Source organism: Zalophus californianus, chromosome 6 (genome assembly GCF_009762305.2).
Source record: "Zalophus californianus isolate mZalCal1 chromosome 6, mZalCal1.pri.v2, whole genome shotgun sequence".
NCBI lineage: Eukaryota > Metazoa > Chordata > Mammalia > Carnivora > Otariidae > Zalophus > Zalophus californianus.
Genome location: NC_045600.1, coordinates 115,122,416 through 115,142,689, shown reverse-complemented (window position 1 = coordinate 115,142,689; position 20,274 = coordinate 115,122,416). Strand labels below are relative to the sequence as shown.

The 20,274-nt window shown below is 39.7% G+C and overlaps 1 protein-coding gene across 16 annotated transcripts in view; it reads right to left on the bottom strand.

Annotated features, from left to right (window-relative positions):
• Positions 1-20,274, bottom strand: part of PEAK1 (pseudopodium enriched atypical kinase 1) — a 339,625-nt gene that overhangs the window by 51,566 nt on the left and 267,785 nt on the right. For all 16 annotated transcript variants that reach the window (XM_027570662.2, XM_027570660.2, XM_027570657.2 and 13 more), the window contains one exon: positions 4,645-4,838. In XM_027570662.2, coding sequence (XP_027426463.1) covers positions 4,645-4,838 — 194 coding nt within the window. The remainder of the gene's footprint in view (positions 1-4,644; positions 4,839-20,274) is intronic.

Genomic DNA, 20,274 nt, shown 5'->3' with positions numbered 1-20,274 from the left:
TCCATCCCAAAGCAACGGAATACACATTCTTCTCTAGTGCCCATGGAACATCCTCCAGAATTGATCACATCCTAGGTCACAAATCAGGTCTCAACCGATACCAAAAGATTGGCATCATTCCCTGCATATCTTCAGACCACAACGCTTTGAAACTAGAACTCAATCACAAGAGGAAAGTCGGAAAGAACTCCAATACATGGAGGCTAAAGAGCATCCTACTAAAGAATGAATGGGTCAACCAGGAAATTAAAGAATTAAAAAAATTCATGGAAACCAATGAAAATGAAAACACAACTGCTCAAAATCTTTGGGATGCAGCAAAGGCAGTCCTAAGATGAAAGTATATAGCAATACAAGCCTTTCTCAAGAAACAAGAAAGGTCTTAAATACACAACCTAACCCTACACCTAAAGGAACCAGAGAAAAAACAGCAAATAAAACCTAAACCCAGCAGGAGAAGAGAAATAATAAAGATCAGAGTAGAAATCAATGAAAGAGAAACCAAAAGAACAGTAGAACAGATCAACGAAACTAGGAGCTGGTTCTTTGAAAGAATTAACAAGATTGATAAAACCCTGGCCAGACTTATCACAAAGAAAAGAGAAATGACCCAAATCAACAAAATCATGAATGACAGAGGAGAGATCACAACCAACACCAAAGAAATACAAACAATTATAAGAACATATTATGAGCAACTGTATGTCAGCAAATTAGATAACGTGGAAGAAATGGATGCATTCCTATAGAGATGTATCAACTACCAAAACTGAACCAGGAAGCAAGAGAAAACCTAAACAGACCTATAACCACTAAGGAAATTGAAGCAGTCATCAAAAATCTCCCAACAAACAAAAGCCCAGGGCCAGATGGCTTCCCAGGGGAATTCTACCGAACATTTAAAGAAGAATTAATACCTCTTCTTCTGAAACTGTTCCAAAAAATAGCAATGGAAGGAAAACTTCTAAACTCGTTTTATGAGGCCGCCATTACCTTGATCTCCAAACCAGACAAAGATCCCATCAAAAAGGAGAATTACAGACCAATATTCTTGATGAACATGCATGCAAAAATTCTCACCAAAATACTAGCCAATAGGATCCAACAGTACATTAAAAGGATTATTCACCACGACTAAGTGGGATTTATCCCTGGGGGGCAAGGTTGGTTCACCATCCGCAAATCAATCAACGTGAGACAATACATTAACAAAAGAAAGAACAAGAATTGTATGATCCTCTCAACAGATGCAGAAAAAACATTTGACAAAGTACAGCATCCTTTCTTGATCAAAACTCTTCAGAGTATAGGGATAGAGGGTACATACCTCAATATCATAAAAGCCATCTATGAAAAACCTACAGTGAATATCATTCTCAAAGGGGAAAAACTGAGAGCTTCCCCCCTAAGGTCAGGAACGCGGCAGGGATGTCCACTCTCACCACTGCTATTCAACATAGTATTAGAAGTCCTAGCCACAGCAATCAGAAAACAAAAAGAAATCAAAGGCATCCAAATCGGCAAAGAGGAAGTCAAACTCTCACTGTTTGCAAATGATATGATACCTTATGTGGAAAACCCAAAAGACTCCACCCCAAAACTGCCTGAACTCATACAGGAATTCAGTAAAGTGGCAGGATATAAAATCAACACACAGAAATCAGTGGCATTCCTATACACCAACAACAAGACAGAAAAAAGAGAAATTAAGGAGTTGATCCCATTTACAATTGCACCCAAAACCATAAGATACCTAGGAATAAATCTCACCAAAGAGGCAAAGAATCCCTACTCAGAAAACTATAAAATACTCATGAAAGAAATTGAGGAAGACACAAAGAAATGGAAAAACGTTCCATGCTCATGGATTGGAAGAACAAATATTGTGAAGATGTCAATGCTACCTAGAGCAATCTACACATTCAATGCAATCCCCATCAAAATACCATCCACTTTTTCCAAAGAAATGGAACAAATAATCCTAAAATTTGTATGGAACCAGAAAAGACCCCGAATAGCCAGGGGAATGTTGAAAAAGAAAAGCAAAGCTGGCAGCACCACAATTCCGGACTTCCAGCTCTATATCAAAGCTGTCATCATCAGGACAGTACAGTACTGGCACAAAAACAAACACATAGATCAATGGAACAGAATAGAGAGCCCAGAAATGGACCCTCCATTCTTTGGTCAACTAATCTTCGATAAAGCAGTAAAGAATGTCCAATGGAAAAAAGACAGTCTCTTCAACAAGTGGTGTTGGGAAAATTGGACAGCCACATACAGAAGAATGAAACGGGACCATTTCCTTACACCACACAAAAAAGTAGACTCAAAATGGTTGAAAGACCTCAATGTGAGACAGAAGTCCATCAAAATCGTAAAGGAGAACACAGGCAGCAACCTCTTCGACCTCAGCCACAGCAACTTCTTCCTAGATACATTGCCAAAGGCAAGGGAAAGCAAGGGGAAAAATGAACTATTGGGACTTTATCAGGATAAAAAGCTTTTGCACAGCAAAAGAAACAGTCCACAAAACCAAAAGACAACCGACAGAATGGGAGAAGATTTTTGCAAATGACATATCAGATAAAGAGCTTGTATCCAAAATTTATAAAGAACTTATCAAACTCAACACCCAAAGAACAAATAATCCAATCAAGAAATGGGCAGAAGACATGAACAGACATTTTTCCAAAGAAGACATCCAAATGGCCAACAGGCACATGAAAAAGTGCTCAACATCGCTCGGCATCAGGGAAATCCAAATCAAAACCTCAATGAGATACCACCTCATACCAGTCAGAATGGCTAAAATTAACAAGTCAGGAAACGACAGATATTGGCGGGGATGCAGAGAAAGGGGAACGCTCCTACACCGTTGGTGGGAATGCAAGCTGGTGCAACCACTCTGGAAAACAGTATGGAGGTTCCTCAAAAAGTTGAAAATAGAGCTACCGTATGACCCAGCAATTGCACTACTGGGTATTTACCCCAAAGATACAAATGTAGGGATCCGAAGGGGTATGTGCACCCCAATGTTTATAGCAGCAATGTCCACAATAGCCAAACTATGGAAAGAGCCAAGATGTCCATCGACAGATGAATGGATAAAGAAGATGTGGTGTGTGTATATGTGTGTGTGTGTATGTGTGTGTGTGTGTGTGTGTGTGTGTGTGTGTGTGTGTGTGTGTGTGTGTGTGTGTGTAATATTATGCAGCCATCAAAAGGAATGAGATCTTGCCATTTGCAATGATGTGGATGGAACTGGAGGGTGTTATGCTGAGCGAAATAAGTCAATCAGACAAGGACATGTATCATATGACCTCACTGATATGAGGAATTCTTAATCTCAGGAGACAAACTGAGGGTTGCTGGAGTGGTGGGGGGTGGGAGGCATGGGGTGGCTGGGTGATAGACACTGGGGAGGGTATGTGCTATGGTGAGCGCTGTGAATTGTGCAAGACTGTTGAATCACAGATCTGTACCTCTGAAACAAATAATGCAATATATGTTATGAAAAAAAAAAGAAGATAGCAGGAGGGGAAGAATGAAGGGGGGTAAATCGGAGGGGGAGACGAACCATGAGAGACGATGGAGTCTGAAAAACAAACTGAGGGTTCTAGAGGGGACGGGGGTGGGGGATGGGTTAGCCTGGTGATGGGTAATAAAGAGGGCACGTTCTGCATGGAGCACTGGGTGTTACGCACAAACGATGAATCATGGAACACTACATCCAAAACTAATGATGTAATGTATGGTGATTAACATAACAATAAAAATTAAAAAAAAACTTTTGATGGGTTACTATGACAAAGAGCAAAAAAGTCTAAGGTTTTAGCTTGAAATGTATGATCCTAACTCTTCAGTTCATATTTTATTTTTTTATTTTTTTAAAGATTTTATTTATTTATTTGACAGAGAGAGTGAAGGAGCACAAGCAGGGAGAGCGGCAGAGGGAGAGGAAGAAGCAGGCTCCCCACTGAGCAGGGACCCTGATGTGGGACTCAATCCCAGGACCCTGGGATCATGACCTGAGCCGAAGGCAGATGCTTAACCATCTGAGCCACCCAGACACCCTCTTCAGTTCATATTTTAGTAACACTGAATTGTTGTGGTATCCACAGGCACCACGCTGTTTCACATTTCCATGCTTTCGCTCAGGTTGCTGCCTTGGGTTGGAATACTCTTCCTTCCCTCTGTCAACCAGATAAATCAGTTCAGGAATTATCCTCTGGAAGGCATCTTTTGACACCCTGTTGTGTATAATATAAAAAATATTCCAAGTGTATATCGGGACCATGTCACACCATTAGCACATGGCACAGGACTCATGGTGTCAAGTGTTCAAAATATATTCTTAGTAAACACCAGGACTTCTTCTGAGGGGAATTAAAAGTTATCGCTCCACACCCAGTGCTGTATGGAAGTGCTGAGTCACTATGTTGTACACCTGAAACTTATATTGTGCTGTATAACTAACTGGAATTAAACAAAAAAAAACTTAAAAAAGAAAATTTATGGCTCCCGTTGTCCAACTTTTGCTCCATGCAGCAACAAAAACCATCTCTAAAGAGAAATACAGCATTTGGATAGTGCCTAAAAAGGCGAAGTTTAAATACTATTTATATGAAATTTTTCACTTACCTAAATTGCTGTAGGTTGCACTACAGGGATTCAGGTCGATAGTATCTGAAACATCTTCTTTTTCCTCTTCCCTTTCCAGTTCGGGGAGAGGTAACGCTGCTGGGACAGAAGGGCAGCCTCCGTCATCTTGCCTCACAACAACGGATCTTGGATCCCGTGGAGAAAAGTCCTCTGTCACTTCCTGGGTCTTGGGACTGAAACAAATCAGACTGTGGTCACAGTGGCATTCAAAGGTCTTGCTAAAATTTAGATTTATGGAATACATATACTTGCCCAAAATGGAAGTAACTAGCCCCAGAGTCACAGCAATAAGGCCTAAAATACTTGTCTGAATACAGGGCAATCCTTCGTATAGGCTGATCCTTCTATTTATCTTGATTCATACATACTAAGAATCCAGTTTGGTAGAGGAGGTACAGTAAGCTCAGAAGGAAGCTTGAGAATAAGAAGGTAAGAAGTGAAACTTTTTTAGGCAAGGGGTGGTCATGGTAGCGGTGGAGAAGGGTGAATGCTTAACTGGTTAAAGACAAAATACACACGTGCTTAGTGAAGTATTTAGCATACTTACTATCCTATAGTACTGTAACATCAAATAATTTACTATATAAACTTTATTTAGTATTTTACTACATGCTGAAGTATTTAGTAAAGGATCAGGAATAAAGTTGAGATTAGACTAAATAAGGTTAAGCAATTGCTTTAGTAGGTAAACTGAGGCCAGGAAAGTCTTGTTGCCAGGAGGACAGAATCATTAACCTTTGCCTGCATGCATACAGCAGGCAAAGTGAATGGAAATGAAAGTTCTGCATTCTATTTAATCTTACCTATTAAAATGAATCTGAAAGATCCTGTTGGCCACATACCACAATATGGCATCCATACTACTTTGTGTTTTCAATCTTGTTTCACTGCTGCCTGCTCATTTGCTTATAGCTATCTCTTCCAATCTTCCCCACTTCCCATCCCGCCTGAACTGTCAATTCTGTTGCTATAAGTACAAGGGGATGGAATGGTCATTAAATGTTGGTAGAGAAAACTAGCCTAGTTAGAAAATCTCAGGGGCTAGCCAACAAAATAAATTCAAAATCAGGCATCTTTAATGGTTTCTGAAAGTGTTCTTAGACCGTCACACCCTCACCAACCCTCCTTCCTAATTGTTTTGTTTTTGTTTTTTCTTTTTCTTTTATTTGTTTATTTTTAAATATTTTATTTATTTATTTGACAGGGAGAGACACAGCGAGAGAGGGAACACAAGCAGAGAAAGTGGGAGAGGGAGAAGCAGGCTTCCCATGGAGCAGAGAGCCCGATGTGGGGCTCAATTCCAGGACCCTGGGATCATGACCTGAGCCAAAGGCAGACGCTTAACAACTGAGCCACCCTTTTTTAAAAATGTGGGCAAAGAGAAAGAAGCAAACATCTTATACTATTACACGTTATTTCTGGATCTTCAATTGGCATGATGGCATTTACAAGTTTCTTTAAAAGTGGTACGTTGTTTGATCATGTGTCATCAGAACATACATCACCTGTGGATTTGAGGGTGTAGATCTGAAGGAGTACCTTCTTAGCAATCTTTCATTATGGAAATTATGCATGTGTCTGAACAGAAAAATAAGCCTTGAGGTCTGCTGGATATACAACTTCAAAAATACTCTTTCAAAGCTGGCAGAGCCAGAGGTCTCTCTATACTGGGAGTGAGCAATGAGCTGGAGGTTCCTTTCTGGTATCTGGCTCTCGAGGACAGTGGTAAGGTGGAAAGGAACCACTCCACTAGCAGCCACTAGGGTGCTTTATGTAAAGGAGGCCTCACACAGTAAAGCATGCTGCCTCTTAATGGGCTGCCCTAGGTCATCAACCTGAAAGAAGGGCTCCAAACAAAACTGGTTTCTCATAATATGGAGCATTATAAAATCAAGGTAAGAAGGGGCCTTTACTTCCCTGCATTAGTAAAGACAAAGCCAAGTGACACTTCTGAGACCCTCTTAGACACCACTTAGTGTCAAGACTAGATCACTGAGTAGTTTATCAACTACTAAAATTATCAAGGAAATTGATCTTTATTGGGCAGAAGTTAATGTAAGCCATTTCTGATTTCAAAGTACAAGTATATATATAATATAATTATATATCAATAAATATAAAGTGCCATTCTCTTCTTATTTTAGAGTTAATCTGAGAGGTTTCCTAAAATGCTGTTTTTAAGCTCCTAACCTCCACAAGCTTGCTCTTGCCTTTTTCCCCCAATCTCCTCATTATTACTAAAAGACAGCTTTCTTTTCCATTATCAAAAGGGATTGGTAAAGATTGGTTCAGAAACCATGACTACCCCCTCTTGTCTGTTTTCTTCCCAAGCAATGGGCTATTTACCATGAGCCTCAGCTATTGTGAAACCCATAGAAAGAGGTGCTGCTATTAAACCGTGAGGAATTCCCTGGGCCTGCTCCCCACATACATGAAACACAGCTCTGTGCTCCTAAGGGCTTCTCAATACGGACGCTAAAAAGCAAGAAATGTTGAAGACTCACCCACTGTACTCACTCATACAATTCCCCATTAAACGATATTCTATAGGCCTTCTTCAGTCTGTTAATCATGTTCTGAAGCTCTGATGTACCAGAGATCCCACTGAGCTCAGGAGGACTATAAGTTGGGTAAGATACAAGTTTCGAATTCTGCACCTTAATATCATCTACTGCACCTTGACCTTTACCTTAGGGGTTTGGTCTGGGAAATGTGCCAAACTACCTCTGGGAAGCAAAGTGAAAACTAGTTTTATTAACTCTTTGAGGATCAGGGCAGGACAACCTATATTCCACATAAAGATTAGTTTTTATAAGCACATTTTAAATAAGTACACTGGTATATTAAATCACCAATTAAAATAATCATCAACTATAAAGAACTATGCAAAGAGAGCTGATGAAAGTAAAATCACAAGGAATTGCAAATGGATGCTAGGATGTTTAATCAGCAGTGACAGGAGAGTCTAAAAGGAAGAATTTTTTAAGAAAAATGCATCAATGATCTGTCACGTCTTGATGCTTGTGGGAGGAACAGCTCTTTGTATGATGAAAATGGTAAAAGAGAGGTGGGAAAGGGAGAGGATTTGAGAGTTCAAACTTAGATGTGATAACATGCTATGGCTAAAAAATGAAAAAGAACTGAGATAAGCATTGGAGAAGGTTGACTCAGTCACTACTATCAACAGACAAATTATCTAGGAAGAAAGAAGGAAGTAAAATCTGACAACTTATCTAAGGCATATTAATTTTTTAAGGGAATATAATTTTTTTAAAAAGATTTTATTTATTTATTTGACAGAGAGAGACACAGTGAGAGAGGGAACACAAGCAGGGGGAGTGGGAGAGGGAGAAGCAGGCTTCCCGCTGAGCAGGGAGCCTGATGCGGGGGCTCTATCCCAGGACCCTGGGATCATGACCTGAGCCAAAGGCAGACGCTTAACGACTGGACCACCCAGGTGCCCCGGGAATATAATTTTTGACCATTGATTTTTGGTGCCATATTTAGATATGAAATCAGAAAACCCTCCCAAATAATAAAACGACACTTTTCAAATACAGACTTTATCTCCTAACAAAGTGGTTTACCACCAGTATTTCATCAAGAAATGTTTAAGGTAATGGAGAAAACACCAAAATGGGAATCCAAGAACCCAGCTCGGATTCCCTATTCCTTGATCATCTGTACAAACTAGAGGACAGCATCAGGAAGGAGATAATGAACAAAATGAAAATTTCCCCCTCATCTATGAGACAGAGGGTTAAAAAAAAATCTTTAAAATGAAATTACAAGAAAGCTACTAGAATTTCCAATACATACTATCTTAGCACATCTTGAAATAACAAATATGACAAAGATAACTAGATTTTTTTTCAGGTAAGTACAATTTGATATTCATTGATACAAAACAGAACTGTTAACCGATAAATGTCCCACAAAGAGGACCCTATGGCTTTTCTATTTCTACTAGTTAAATTCATGTTGAAACAATCCCTAGTTCCATGGTGCTCTGTAGAATGTCTACAGTAACTATGGCATTGACATCTAGGTCCTTAATTGTCAGGCTGGGTCACACCCTGACTTAGCCTGCTATTTTCCTGGACCCTCAGCATTCACTCTGTTTTCATAATGGAAGACAACACAAGAGTGAGTGTACCTCAGACTCTTCAACTGACTTTTTCATTAATGACCAGTTTATAATTGAGATTCGGAATGTCTGACCCAACACTTAAAAAATCACGTCATAATCTCCATGAAGACATCTCATTTTCTGAACGTGGAGAATGAACTTAAGGTGTTCAAAAGAAACTGTAACATTGTTACAGATTTGTCTGTTATACAAACGAATCCCTTGGTAAGGTGATCTCTCATCAGTCTGCAACATTCATACATAATTCAAATCTGCACAAGCAGTCTCCTGTGGGAAGCTTACTTGGCTTACCCAGGTGGTAGGATTAATCATTACACCATCAAATGAAAATGATCTTTTTTTTTTTCCTGGCAAATTTATTCAAGACAGATTTTTGTAAAAATTCTGTTAAAAGTCTGAATGTACTTTTTAAAAAGGCAAATTAATTCTGCATTAGAGTCCTTTATGCATCCAAGTATTTCCGCAATTTCTGTTCAACTTTATCTTCAAATTCAACCACCTCCACTCAGCTTCAGAAGGGATAGTAAATGAAGCTTCTACAGAGACCATCTGCCTCTTTGGACAAATGGTATTCTAACTTCCCATTTGCCAGCTCTCTTTGGCAACAACTTTTGTCTCTATTTGCCCAAGAAAGCCAATTAACAAATGTGTGATTTTTAAAACCTCTTTTTACCCCTAAAATTCAGATCAAAGCATATCAGAAACAGCATATCACAGTTCTGTTAACTGGTTTCAGAGCTGCTGATTTCTGGGGTTGCTGGGGATGATGGACAGAAATGGAATATATACCAACACATAAGGAGAGTTCAAAGTTATCAAATCCCACACCTTTAATCTATCAGAAGGAGGAAAAACTCTGTCTCTTTCTGTCCCTGTAACCCCTGCCAATCTGACATTTCATAATCCTATCTTAGTTTCCAGGTCATCAACTTGATTTTGCTACATTTTCCAATAACTAGCATTCTCAGGTAGAAAAGTGTTGTGTCCATTTATCACTATCTTAGTGTCTCCCATTTTCCACTAAGCCTTCTGTAGTCTCCCTGAAAACTTCAAACTTCTTCTCCTGAACTGAGATTAACCTTTCACTGAGATCTGATGAGTTCTTCCTAATATGTCTAACAGAGGCTGGTCAAACAAAGGTAGCTCTTACTGGTGTGAATGAAGTGGCTAGGTCTTGGAATGGGGAAGACTGGCAGCCACGAGCAAGGTCTTGAATAGACTCTAATTTTCAGACACTGCATGGTTTCACTTTTTTTTTTTAAACAGATGTGAATAGCAAATTAAAAGTGTCTTTAAGGCACCAGACTGCAAGACAGCAAAGTAGATAAAAACACAGGCCACTGTAAATCACTGTCATCTTCATAATACTAAGAAAAATTACAGTTTTAAAATCCTAGGAAATATGAAGTCAGAATGGTATCTGTGCAAATTAACAGAGAAGATAAACTAATCTTGAAAAAGAGCAATAAAAGAAGGCTGCCTTTCTCAAAAACAGAGTTACAGAAGAAGCTTCTCATCACCAGTTAGGGCTTGGCTCACTTCTGAAGAATATGGTGTGAGATATTGATGTATATTTCCTGGAAAAAGCAAGATAGTAGAAGAAAAGACAGGTCTCTCCAACAGGACTACCCAAGGGAGGGTATGGGCCCTTGACTTTGGATGCATGCTCAGAAGCACTGAAGACGCGAATCACTACACCTTTTCCACTTTCCTCTTACCTCCCTCCACTGCCTGTCTGCCCCTAGAGTCAGAGGAGGGAAAGGATTATGTATACTCAACTCTACAAAAACACTGAGGGCTCGCAGAGAGGATGGGAGCCCAAACCGCTGAGAACCCACTCCTACTCAACACTGCACAAGCTGCATACTTTTCCACTTAATTCACAAAACTCTCCAGGAGGTTGAGGCAGTTGCTTTCGTTTTGCAGATAGGGAAACTGAGATCGAATGAAGTGAAATGAGTTGCCTAGGATTACGAGGGTAATTTGGTAGCAAAGTCCGCATCTGAACTGGATCATCTCCAAACTAACATCCACCACACTGGCACCATAAGGCAAGCTTCGTATGTTGCAAAGACTCAGCAATAAATGCAAAGACTCAGCAATAAATGCTCGATTGTGAAGATGAAGAAGTAGAGTGCTCTGAAAAGAATATAGCTCTTATTAAAATTATTAAAGGCTATTAATGATTACAGATGTGTTCTACTTTTGGGAAAAATTCTAAACAAATTATTTACATTGCAAAAGAATTTCTTTAAATAGGAGCTGTTTTAGTACAGAAGGACTGCATTTAGAGATACCGGCGCCTCTACATTTGCTGAGTGCTCGGTACTGTACTGAAATATCCATCGCCTACCAATACCACTACAAGTAAGGCTTGTTATTCCTGTAACAGGGAATCAGGACAGCAGCCAAAACTTACATAGTACATACTGTGTGCCTGTTCCAAGCCACGAGTCTCAAAAGTGGCACTACTGACATTTTGGACCAGATAATACTTTGCTGTTAAAAGATGTCCTGTGCATAGTAGGGTCACACTAGCATCTCTTGCCTCTACCCAGGTGTTGGAACCACTCTCTCCTTCCTAGTCATGATGACCAAATAGTCTGCAAACATTGGCAATGCCCTGGGCTGGGGGGGGCGGGGGGCGGCACAAAATCTACCCCCTTCTAACCTTTTACATAAATTCTTTTGAATCTCACAAAAATGCCCTAGGCAGATTATTATCTCTGTTTTACAAATGAAGAGATTAGAGTCCAGAGAGGTTAAGTCATTTGCCTCAGGTAACACAGCTGCTAACTGGTGGAGTTGAGATTAAAACCCCGGAGTTCAGCTCTAGGGTCTGTGCTCTAAACAGATATACTATTCTGCCTCAGTTTATAGATGAGGTAACCTGAAGCAGAGCTTGTCTAAGATGACAGAGCTAATAAGTGGTGAAAGTAGGATTCAAATCCAGGTCTGAGTGACTTCAAAGTCAATGTTCTAAAATATTATGCCAATTGTCATATGGCTGTAATGTGCCTAATAATTACCTTGGGAACTTGCTAAAGATGCAGATTTGTGGCTCCCACCTCTAGGGACTGATTTAACAGCTCTGGGGGATGGCCCAGGAATCTGATTATACAAACACCCCAGGAGATTCTGACATGGTCCTAGGGCCACGCTCTGAGAAACTATTTTTACTGCCGTGCCACAGAACAGGGCAGTAAGTATAAAAAGGATCAGGGTGTAAAAAGTAAGAAAATTTTAAGTTAGGAGCATCGCGGAGAAGTAATATAGCTCAGGAGTGATATAAAGGGAAATAAAATAATTTAGGTAGTCACAGATGGGAGATTCATAATGGGCTATTAAAAAAGGGGAGGGGCTGTTTTGGAACCAATGCTTACCTTCTGAGGTTTATTCTTAGAATACAATTATACAAACTCACAAAATGTTAGAAAACAAGGATTTGGTTTAGTATGACATTTACAATTTTTATTTGAAGCCCTGGCTGGACAAAGTCACCTCTGAAAATAAGCAACAGCATCTGTGACAGCAGCAATAGGTCGAGTCTCCTGACATGTAGCACGACCTCAATTCCCTGTATCAACAGAGGACAGAGATGAGCACAAAGGGCAGACACCTCTGACTGAGAAAGCTGCTACAAGAAGAGGGACCTTGGACCTGTACCTTCTACTCACTGGGCCAGGGTTCTCTTCCTAAAATCCCTATTTTGTTCTGCTGTTCCTCTGTTCCACACCCTTGTGACCTGTCAAGGTCAGGTCTGAACTACCTGCAGGTCTTCAGGGCCTTTCACAATAAGGCTGCAATGTATGTTTCCATCCTTATTCCAAATTTTCCAACACACAATCCTTTAGCTCCACACAAACCAATGTATTTCTACATTGTAACTCCCTGTCCCTTGGACACACCATATTTTCCATCTTTACTGAACCTACTTTCCCTACCTAGAGTTGCCTCCCTTCTCTCCATCTATTTCAAACTCAGCCAGTCATTAAAGACTACTCAGGCCTCACACTGCCCAAGACATCTTTGTGTCTGCAGGGACTCTTCCTTCTCTGAACACCCATAACAGGTGTTCTGGATGAACACTTGCCGCCCCCCCCCATTCATATGTTGAAGCCCTAAACCCCAGTGGCTATATTTGGAGATGGGGCTCTAAGGAAATAATTAAGATTAAATGAAGTGACTATCTTTTTTTTTTTTTTTAACATATAATAGGAAGGGAAGAATGAAGGGGGGCAAATCAGAGGGGGAGACAAACCATGAGAGACTATGGACTCTGAGAAACAAACTGAGGGTTTTAGGGGTGGGGGTAGGGAGGTGGGTTAGCCCAGTGATGGGTATTAAAGAGGGCACGTACTGCATGGAGCACTGGGTGTTACATGCAAACAATGAATCATGGAACACTACTTCAAAAAAACTAATGATGTAATGTATGGTGACTAACATAACATAATAAAAAAAAAGATTAAATGAGATGATAAGGGTGGGAGGACCCTGTCAGATAGGATAGGTGTACTCACAACAAAAAATACCAGAGAGCTTGCTGTCTCTCCCTCTCTGCACACAATTCACTGAGGAAAGTGAGGACATAGCGAGAAGGTGGTCATTCTGCAAGCCAGGAAGAGAGCCCTCACCAGAAACCAATTCAACTGGAACCTTGACCCTGGACTTCTGGCCTCCAGAACTGTGAGCAAATCTATTTTTGTTATTTAAGTCACCCAGTCTATGGTATTTTATTTATGGTATCCCGAGCAGACTAATACAAAGGGACTGAGAATTACAGCAAACACTCAGTAAATAGGTGTTATCAAATCAGGTGGGATCTAGGCAGCAAGGCACTAGAGGGCATCACTAAGGAGCTGTATCTGCACTCCTCCCAGTAAAATTTCGGTCTGTACCACCATGGAGAACGGGATCAGGACAGGTTCCAATGCGGAGCAGGACATCTCCCTGATGCAGAGTGGAGCTTCATTCCTGTGCCAGCAGCACAGAAAGGCCAAAGACTGATTCCGGACGCTCTTCTACTACAAAAGAACTAGGACTGGGGGTGAGGGGACTGATTAGTGCACACTGCTGTCATCATGTTGGTTTTTTTGGCAAGCCTTTCTCCTTGCTATTGACAAATCACTGTTATAGAGGCACCATTTGAGAACAAACTGCTTGTCCTGGAATTAAACCTTTAAATATTACCTGATAACTCCAACTACTACAGTTATGTTAAATAATCACTGGCTGAAACTGTGGCCTAGAGGTCTGGATACAGGCCTGGCATTTCAAAACTCAAATTTCATTTCGGCACTGCCACCACTGCTACTCTGCCCCCGCCTCCCATCATTCATCTATAAAATGAGTATAGGACATTTATACGAGTACGGATTAATTAGGAAATTCATATAAAGTGCTTTGAAGAGAGTGAACAACTATGTTTAACTATGCCCATGTCGAGTACTTTGAGACTGCTCGACAGCTCAGTGAATCAGTACATACCCCTTCCTGTTCACAGACTCACCTTCTTGCACTGAGGCTGACTTTATAAAAGACATGGCAGACACCAACAGACTCAACAATCACCACCAAGAGTAAAAAAACAAAAACAAAAACAAAAACAAAAAAACACTTAGGGACCAAACACCTCTGAAGTCAGAATCTGGCTCTGCTACCTATTTGCATAGCAGCCCTGGGAATGTCGATGAGCCTCTGTTTCTCAAGATCCTATAAAATAGGAAGGATGCACTGTCATAGATGTTGGGACAACTGGAGATAATGTGAGTGAAAGTGTTTTAAGAATTATACAGTAAGATAGTAGTGTTTAACTTCAGATTCATTAGGTGAACAAGGAAACAAAACACACCAATAAGTGGGGGAAGTCTCAGATGGATTCTTCACTTGGAATATATTCATTATGAGATTCTAAGTAAGTAGTTTACCTCTCTGGAGTTTTATCACCTTCCAGAAGGGAAAGGAATGTAAAGCCATCTGAAGACCATCCCATCACGGTACACATAAACATAACCATTCTGCATCATTCTGTGATTAGGACCAAGTGAGATATTTATCAGTTCTTGTAAAACAGGATTATTTAGAATTTCAACAGTAAGGGCTTTATGAACTCATCTAACTTTAGGAAAAATATGTCAGCAAATATAGATGTGATCTTTATAAATGCTTGTAGTCCAGAAGTTTCTTTAGAGCAAGGAATATGTGATCAGGAGAGCAAGCAGCTACTTTTAGCTTCTGACTCCAATTTTTTTTCTTTATGAGAAATAGGAATTTGATCTTCAGAGGCCAGTCTGGTCCTTAGCATGAAAAGATGACTTTGATAGGATTCTCTTAGCAAAGAGTAGAGATAATGCAAATTAAGATATAATTGGAGCATAAGCATTAAAAAAATTCAAGTTTCTAACTGAACTTTACAGAGAGAAGGACATTACATTTTACCACAGTCTAAAAAGTGCTCAGTCTTTTTTTCCATACTAGATGTGCATATATAGATGAATATAAAGAGACTCAGACTCTGGGTACTTCAGTGAGTTGCAAACCTGTGTAGTGTTTGGCTAGAATGAATACCAGCCACTAGCATGTCTGACAACCACAGACAAATCAGACACTATAGCTTAGTCCAGAGACTTTGTCAACTTTTTCTGTGAACAGTCAGTAATAAATATTTTAGGCTTTACAGACCATATGGTGTCTGTTGCACCCAACTTTGCTGTTCTAGTGCAAAGTAGCTGAGTATGGCTGTTTTCCAATAAAACTTCATTTAGAGAAACAGATGACAGGTTGGATTGGCCTATAGGCCATAGTTCTCCAACTTTTGGTCTATACTCTTGAGACTTGGAGTGGATTAGAAGGCTCCTAGGATTGACTCCTAGATTATTGAGGAATATAGCTTAGTTCTAAGGACTCTAAGGTCAAAAAGATATTGGAAGGATAAAGGGAAGGCTTATACAGATGAATGGCATTCCTAAGGGAGCAAAGGTGTGCCAAATCTTATCTGCCTGTCCAAAACAGAAGTTGGCAGAAGTTTGGTTAGAATCCCAGCAGGGTGAGGCACAGATGAATTCCTGAGACGTTCCTGGGAGTCCTAGAGAAACACATGCTGGGGGTCTTTGCTAATTAGGAACATGGTGTTTCAGGGCTGATGAAGCTAGAAACGTTTGCCAAAAGCTAGAAAGGGTTGCCAAAAGGTTTGCCATTCAGTGGGCAAATGAGATCTTTAACTTTGGCTGGGAGTATTATAGTTATTTTGGACGAGTTATAGTTATTTTCTTAGACATTGCCTAAGGTTTTCTAATTGATTAGAAAAAATTTTTTGAACTAAATTTTTAAGGACATGTGATTGGCAATAGATACTACCTACCAATTATAAAATAAAGGTGATTTTAGTCAATAAATTTACCACACTGTTTACTGAAAAGACTACTAAAAGGACATACTTCGGGAAAAAGGAAATTGAATCCAGAAGGGAGGAGTGAAATGAAAAAAAAAAGTGACAAACATGTGAATAAATCTAAAATAAAAAAAAGAATGATGTGACTGGGAGTGGCTGAGAGTAGGGGAAGTTTCTTATGACTGGGCATTCAGTGAAGAATCTTTTGAGGAAGTGACATTTAAATTGATAGCTGAATGGGGCCCCTGGGAGGCTCAGTTGGTTAAGTGTCTGACTCTTGATTTCAGCGCAGGTCATGTTCTCAGGGTCGTGAGATCGAGCCCCACATCCAACTCCACACTGGGCAGGGAACCTGCTTGGGATTCTCTCTCTCCCTCTTCCTCTGCCCCCCATCTCCCACTCTCTCTCTTAAATAAATAAATAGATAGATAGCTGAATGACAAGAAGCCTGCCATACAAAGATCTGAAGAAAGCATTCCACAGAGAGAATAGCTGATAAAAAAACGGGTTATGTTTGGCATGTTTGAAGAGCAGAAAGAAAGAAAACTGTATTGTGAGAAACTCATGAACATGGGGATGAGTAGGAGATAGATTAAACAGGTAGGCAGAGGTCATATTATGTACAGACTTCCTTCACTGTGTTGACACTATGGGATTTGATTTGAAAAAGAGTACTTGGCTATTCTAGAGAAATTAGATTAGAAGGGGCAAGAGATTAAAGCAAGGAGATCAATTAGGAAAATAATTTTCCTAAATGGAAAAGGAAAATCAGGTGAGATGATGGTGGCTTGAATCAGGGTGGTAGAAGCAGATATGGAAAGAAGTAAACAGATTTGGGATATATTCTAGAGGTTGAGTTAATAAGACTTGCTGATATATATTTTTTTTAATTTATTTGACAGAGAGAGACACAGCGAGAGAGGGAATACAAGCAGGGGGAATGGGAGAGGGAGAAGCAGGCTCCCTGCCAAGCAGGGAGCCCGATGCGGGGTTTGATCCCAGGACCCTGGGATCATGACCTGAGCTGAAGGCAGACGCTTAACGACTGAGCCACCCAGGTGCCCCAAGACTTGCTGATATTTTGGATGTAGGGGGCAAGGAGAAAAGAAAGACCAAGGATGACTCCTATTTTTCTGGGATGAGCAACTGGATAGATGGTGGGACCATTTACCAAGAAGGCAAGACTTGGGATGGAATAGATTTGTAGGGAAAAATCAAGAGTTCTGTTTTGGACATGTTTCATTTGAGATGTCCATTTGATGTTCAAGTGGAAATACCAAATGGGTAAGTATGTGAATCGTGGGGGAGGTCAGGGATGGAGTCATCAGAATATATCTAGTATTTAAAATCTTTTTTTTTAAGATTTTATTTATTTATTTGATAGAGAGAGAGTGCACAGGCTGGGGGAGTGGTGGGCAGAGGGAGAGGGAGAAGCAGGCTTCCCTCAGAGCAGGGAGCCCGATGTGGGACTCGATCCCAGGACCCTGGGATCATGACCTGAGCCGAAGGCAGACGCTTAACTGACTGAGCCACCCAAGAGCCCCTAGTATTTAAAGTCTTGGTACCAGATGCTGTTTAGCCAGGAGTTAGCCATTAAAGTTTAAAGAACTCTTTCTGGTATATGCTCATGATAGAAAATTTTAAAAATGCACTTTTTGGAGATACTTACTGAAACGTTTACATATGAAATGTCTGGGATTTGCTTCAAAATAATGGGGGGGAAGGAAATAAGGGTATAGATGAATCAAGACTGGCCATAAACTGATAATTGTTGAAGTGTGGTTTTGGGGTAAACGGTGGTTCGTTTTACTAATTTATCTACTTTTGTATATGTTTAAAACTTTATTTCACAAGAACTTTAAAATGAAAATAAATAAAAGGACCCATTTTAAGATGGTAGCCATTAAAATTAGTCCTATAGTACTGATGTCATGGTCAACATTATAAACAAGGCACTCAGAAAGAAAGGAAGCCAGAATAACTGGGGTTCAAGAGTAAAAGAGTAAATAAGATTAAACAGTTGACAAAGGTCACATATATAGGACTTTCTGCAGTGTGGGGATATGACTGGATTTATGTTTAAGAAAGAACACTTGGCTGTTCTAAAAATAGACTATAGGGGTAAGACATAGAGCAAGGATTATCTTAAATTCTGGTGCCCTAAATGGAATTTATAAAGAGGTCAACCCTATTGCTAGATACTGTGCTAGATGCTTTATAGATATCAATTTAGTCCTCATAGTAGCTCTGTAAGGTAGGTATTATTATCATTATCATACAAATTGGGAAGCTTCAGCTTAGAGAGGTTAAGTCAAAAGTCACACAACTACCAGCGGTATAGATGGAATTCAAATCTTAGTCTGACTCCAGTGCTTTTCTCACTATGTGATATTATTCCCCATGCTATGGACACCAAAGAGTTGCAGAGATGGTAGGTAGGCTAGTGCTTCTAAAAATAATAGTGGAGGAATTCCCACTTGATCATAGACCAGAATAACCATTAAATTAACTTCTCTTGACCCACACTAGTCAGATAGAAATGATGCCTATGGATATATTTCTGAGTCGAAATTTGACTAGGATCCCTGTCACCAGTATTTCCACTTTCCAGCTCATTTTCAACACTACTTCCAATAGAGATTTTACTAAAAAAAAAAAAAAAAAGTTAGGGCACCTGGCTGGCTCAGTTGGCGGAACATGCAACTCTTGATCTTGGGGTTGTGAGTTCAAGCCCCATGTTGGGTGGAGAGATTACTTAAAAAATAAAATCTTAAAAATTAAAAATAAATAAAAATTTTTAAAAAGTCACACACTAGGGGTGCCTGGGTGGCTCAGTCAGTCAAGTGTCTGCCTTCAGCTCAGGTCATGATCCGAGGGTCCTGGGATTAAGTCCCATATTGGGCTCTCTGCTCAGTGGGGAGTCTGCTTCTCCCTCCCCCTCTGCTGCTCCCCCTGCTTGTGCTCTCTCTCTGTCAAATAAAGAAATAAAATCTTAAAAAAAAAATTCACACACTTTCCCCCTTAAAAATGGTTTCTGCCCCAAAATCTAAAGATAAGGGCCAAATATTTCAACATATCGTGCAAGCCTTTTCATAGTTTGTCTCAGCACTTTTCAAACTTTTTGTTCTCAGGATTCCTTTACACTTAAAAATTATTGAGAAGTGCAAGGGCTCTTGTTTATGTGAATTCTACCTACTGATATTGTATTAGAAATTAAAAATAAGAACATATAAAAATAGTTATAAGTTCATTTAAAAATAATAAACCCTTTAAAAATAGTAACCTAAATAACATTATTTTCAAATCTCTTTAATATCTGGCTTAACAGAAGACAGATGAATTCTCATATGTGCTTCTGCATTCAATCAGCTGTGATATGCTGCTTTGGTTAAAGTACAGTTGATTCTTGAACAACTGCAGGGGTTTGGGGTGCTGCCCCTCGTGCAGTCAAAAACCTGTGTATAAATCTCACTCCCCCAAAACTTATTACTAGTAGCCTACTATTAAGCAGAAGTATTACTTATAGCCAATTAACATATATATGTTTTTAAAGATTTATTTATTTATTTGAGAGAGAGAGTGAGTGCAAGCGAGCACAAGCGGGTGGGGCAGAGGGAGAGGAAGAGAGAATCTGAAGCAGACTCCACGCTGATTGTGGAGCCTGATGAGGAGCCTGATCTTATGACCCTGAGATTATGACCTGACCTGAAACCAAGAGTTGACTCCTTAACTGCGCCACCTAGGCACCCCCAATTAACACATATTTTGCATGTTATATATATTATATACTGTATTCTTATGATAAAGTAAGCTAGAGAAAAGAAAATGCTATTAAGAAAATCATAAGGAAGAGGAAATACATTTACAGTATTTACATGTACAGTATTTATTAAAAAATCCATATATAAGTAGACCCATGCAATTCAAACCTGTGTTGTTCAAGGGTCAACTATATATTAAAAAAATGTGATCTCATCCATATATATAGGTGGGAAAGGAAAAAGTATATTAGTAGACTTTTAGATAATTGTGGATATTTTTCTTGGTACCATAGCAGAACTTGATA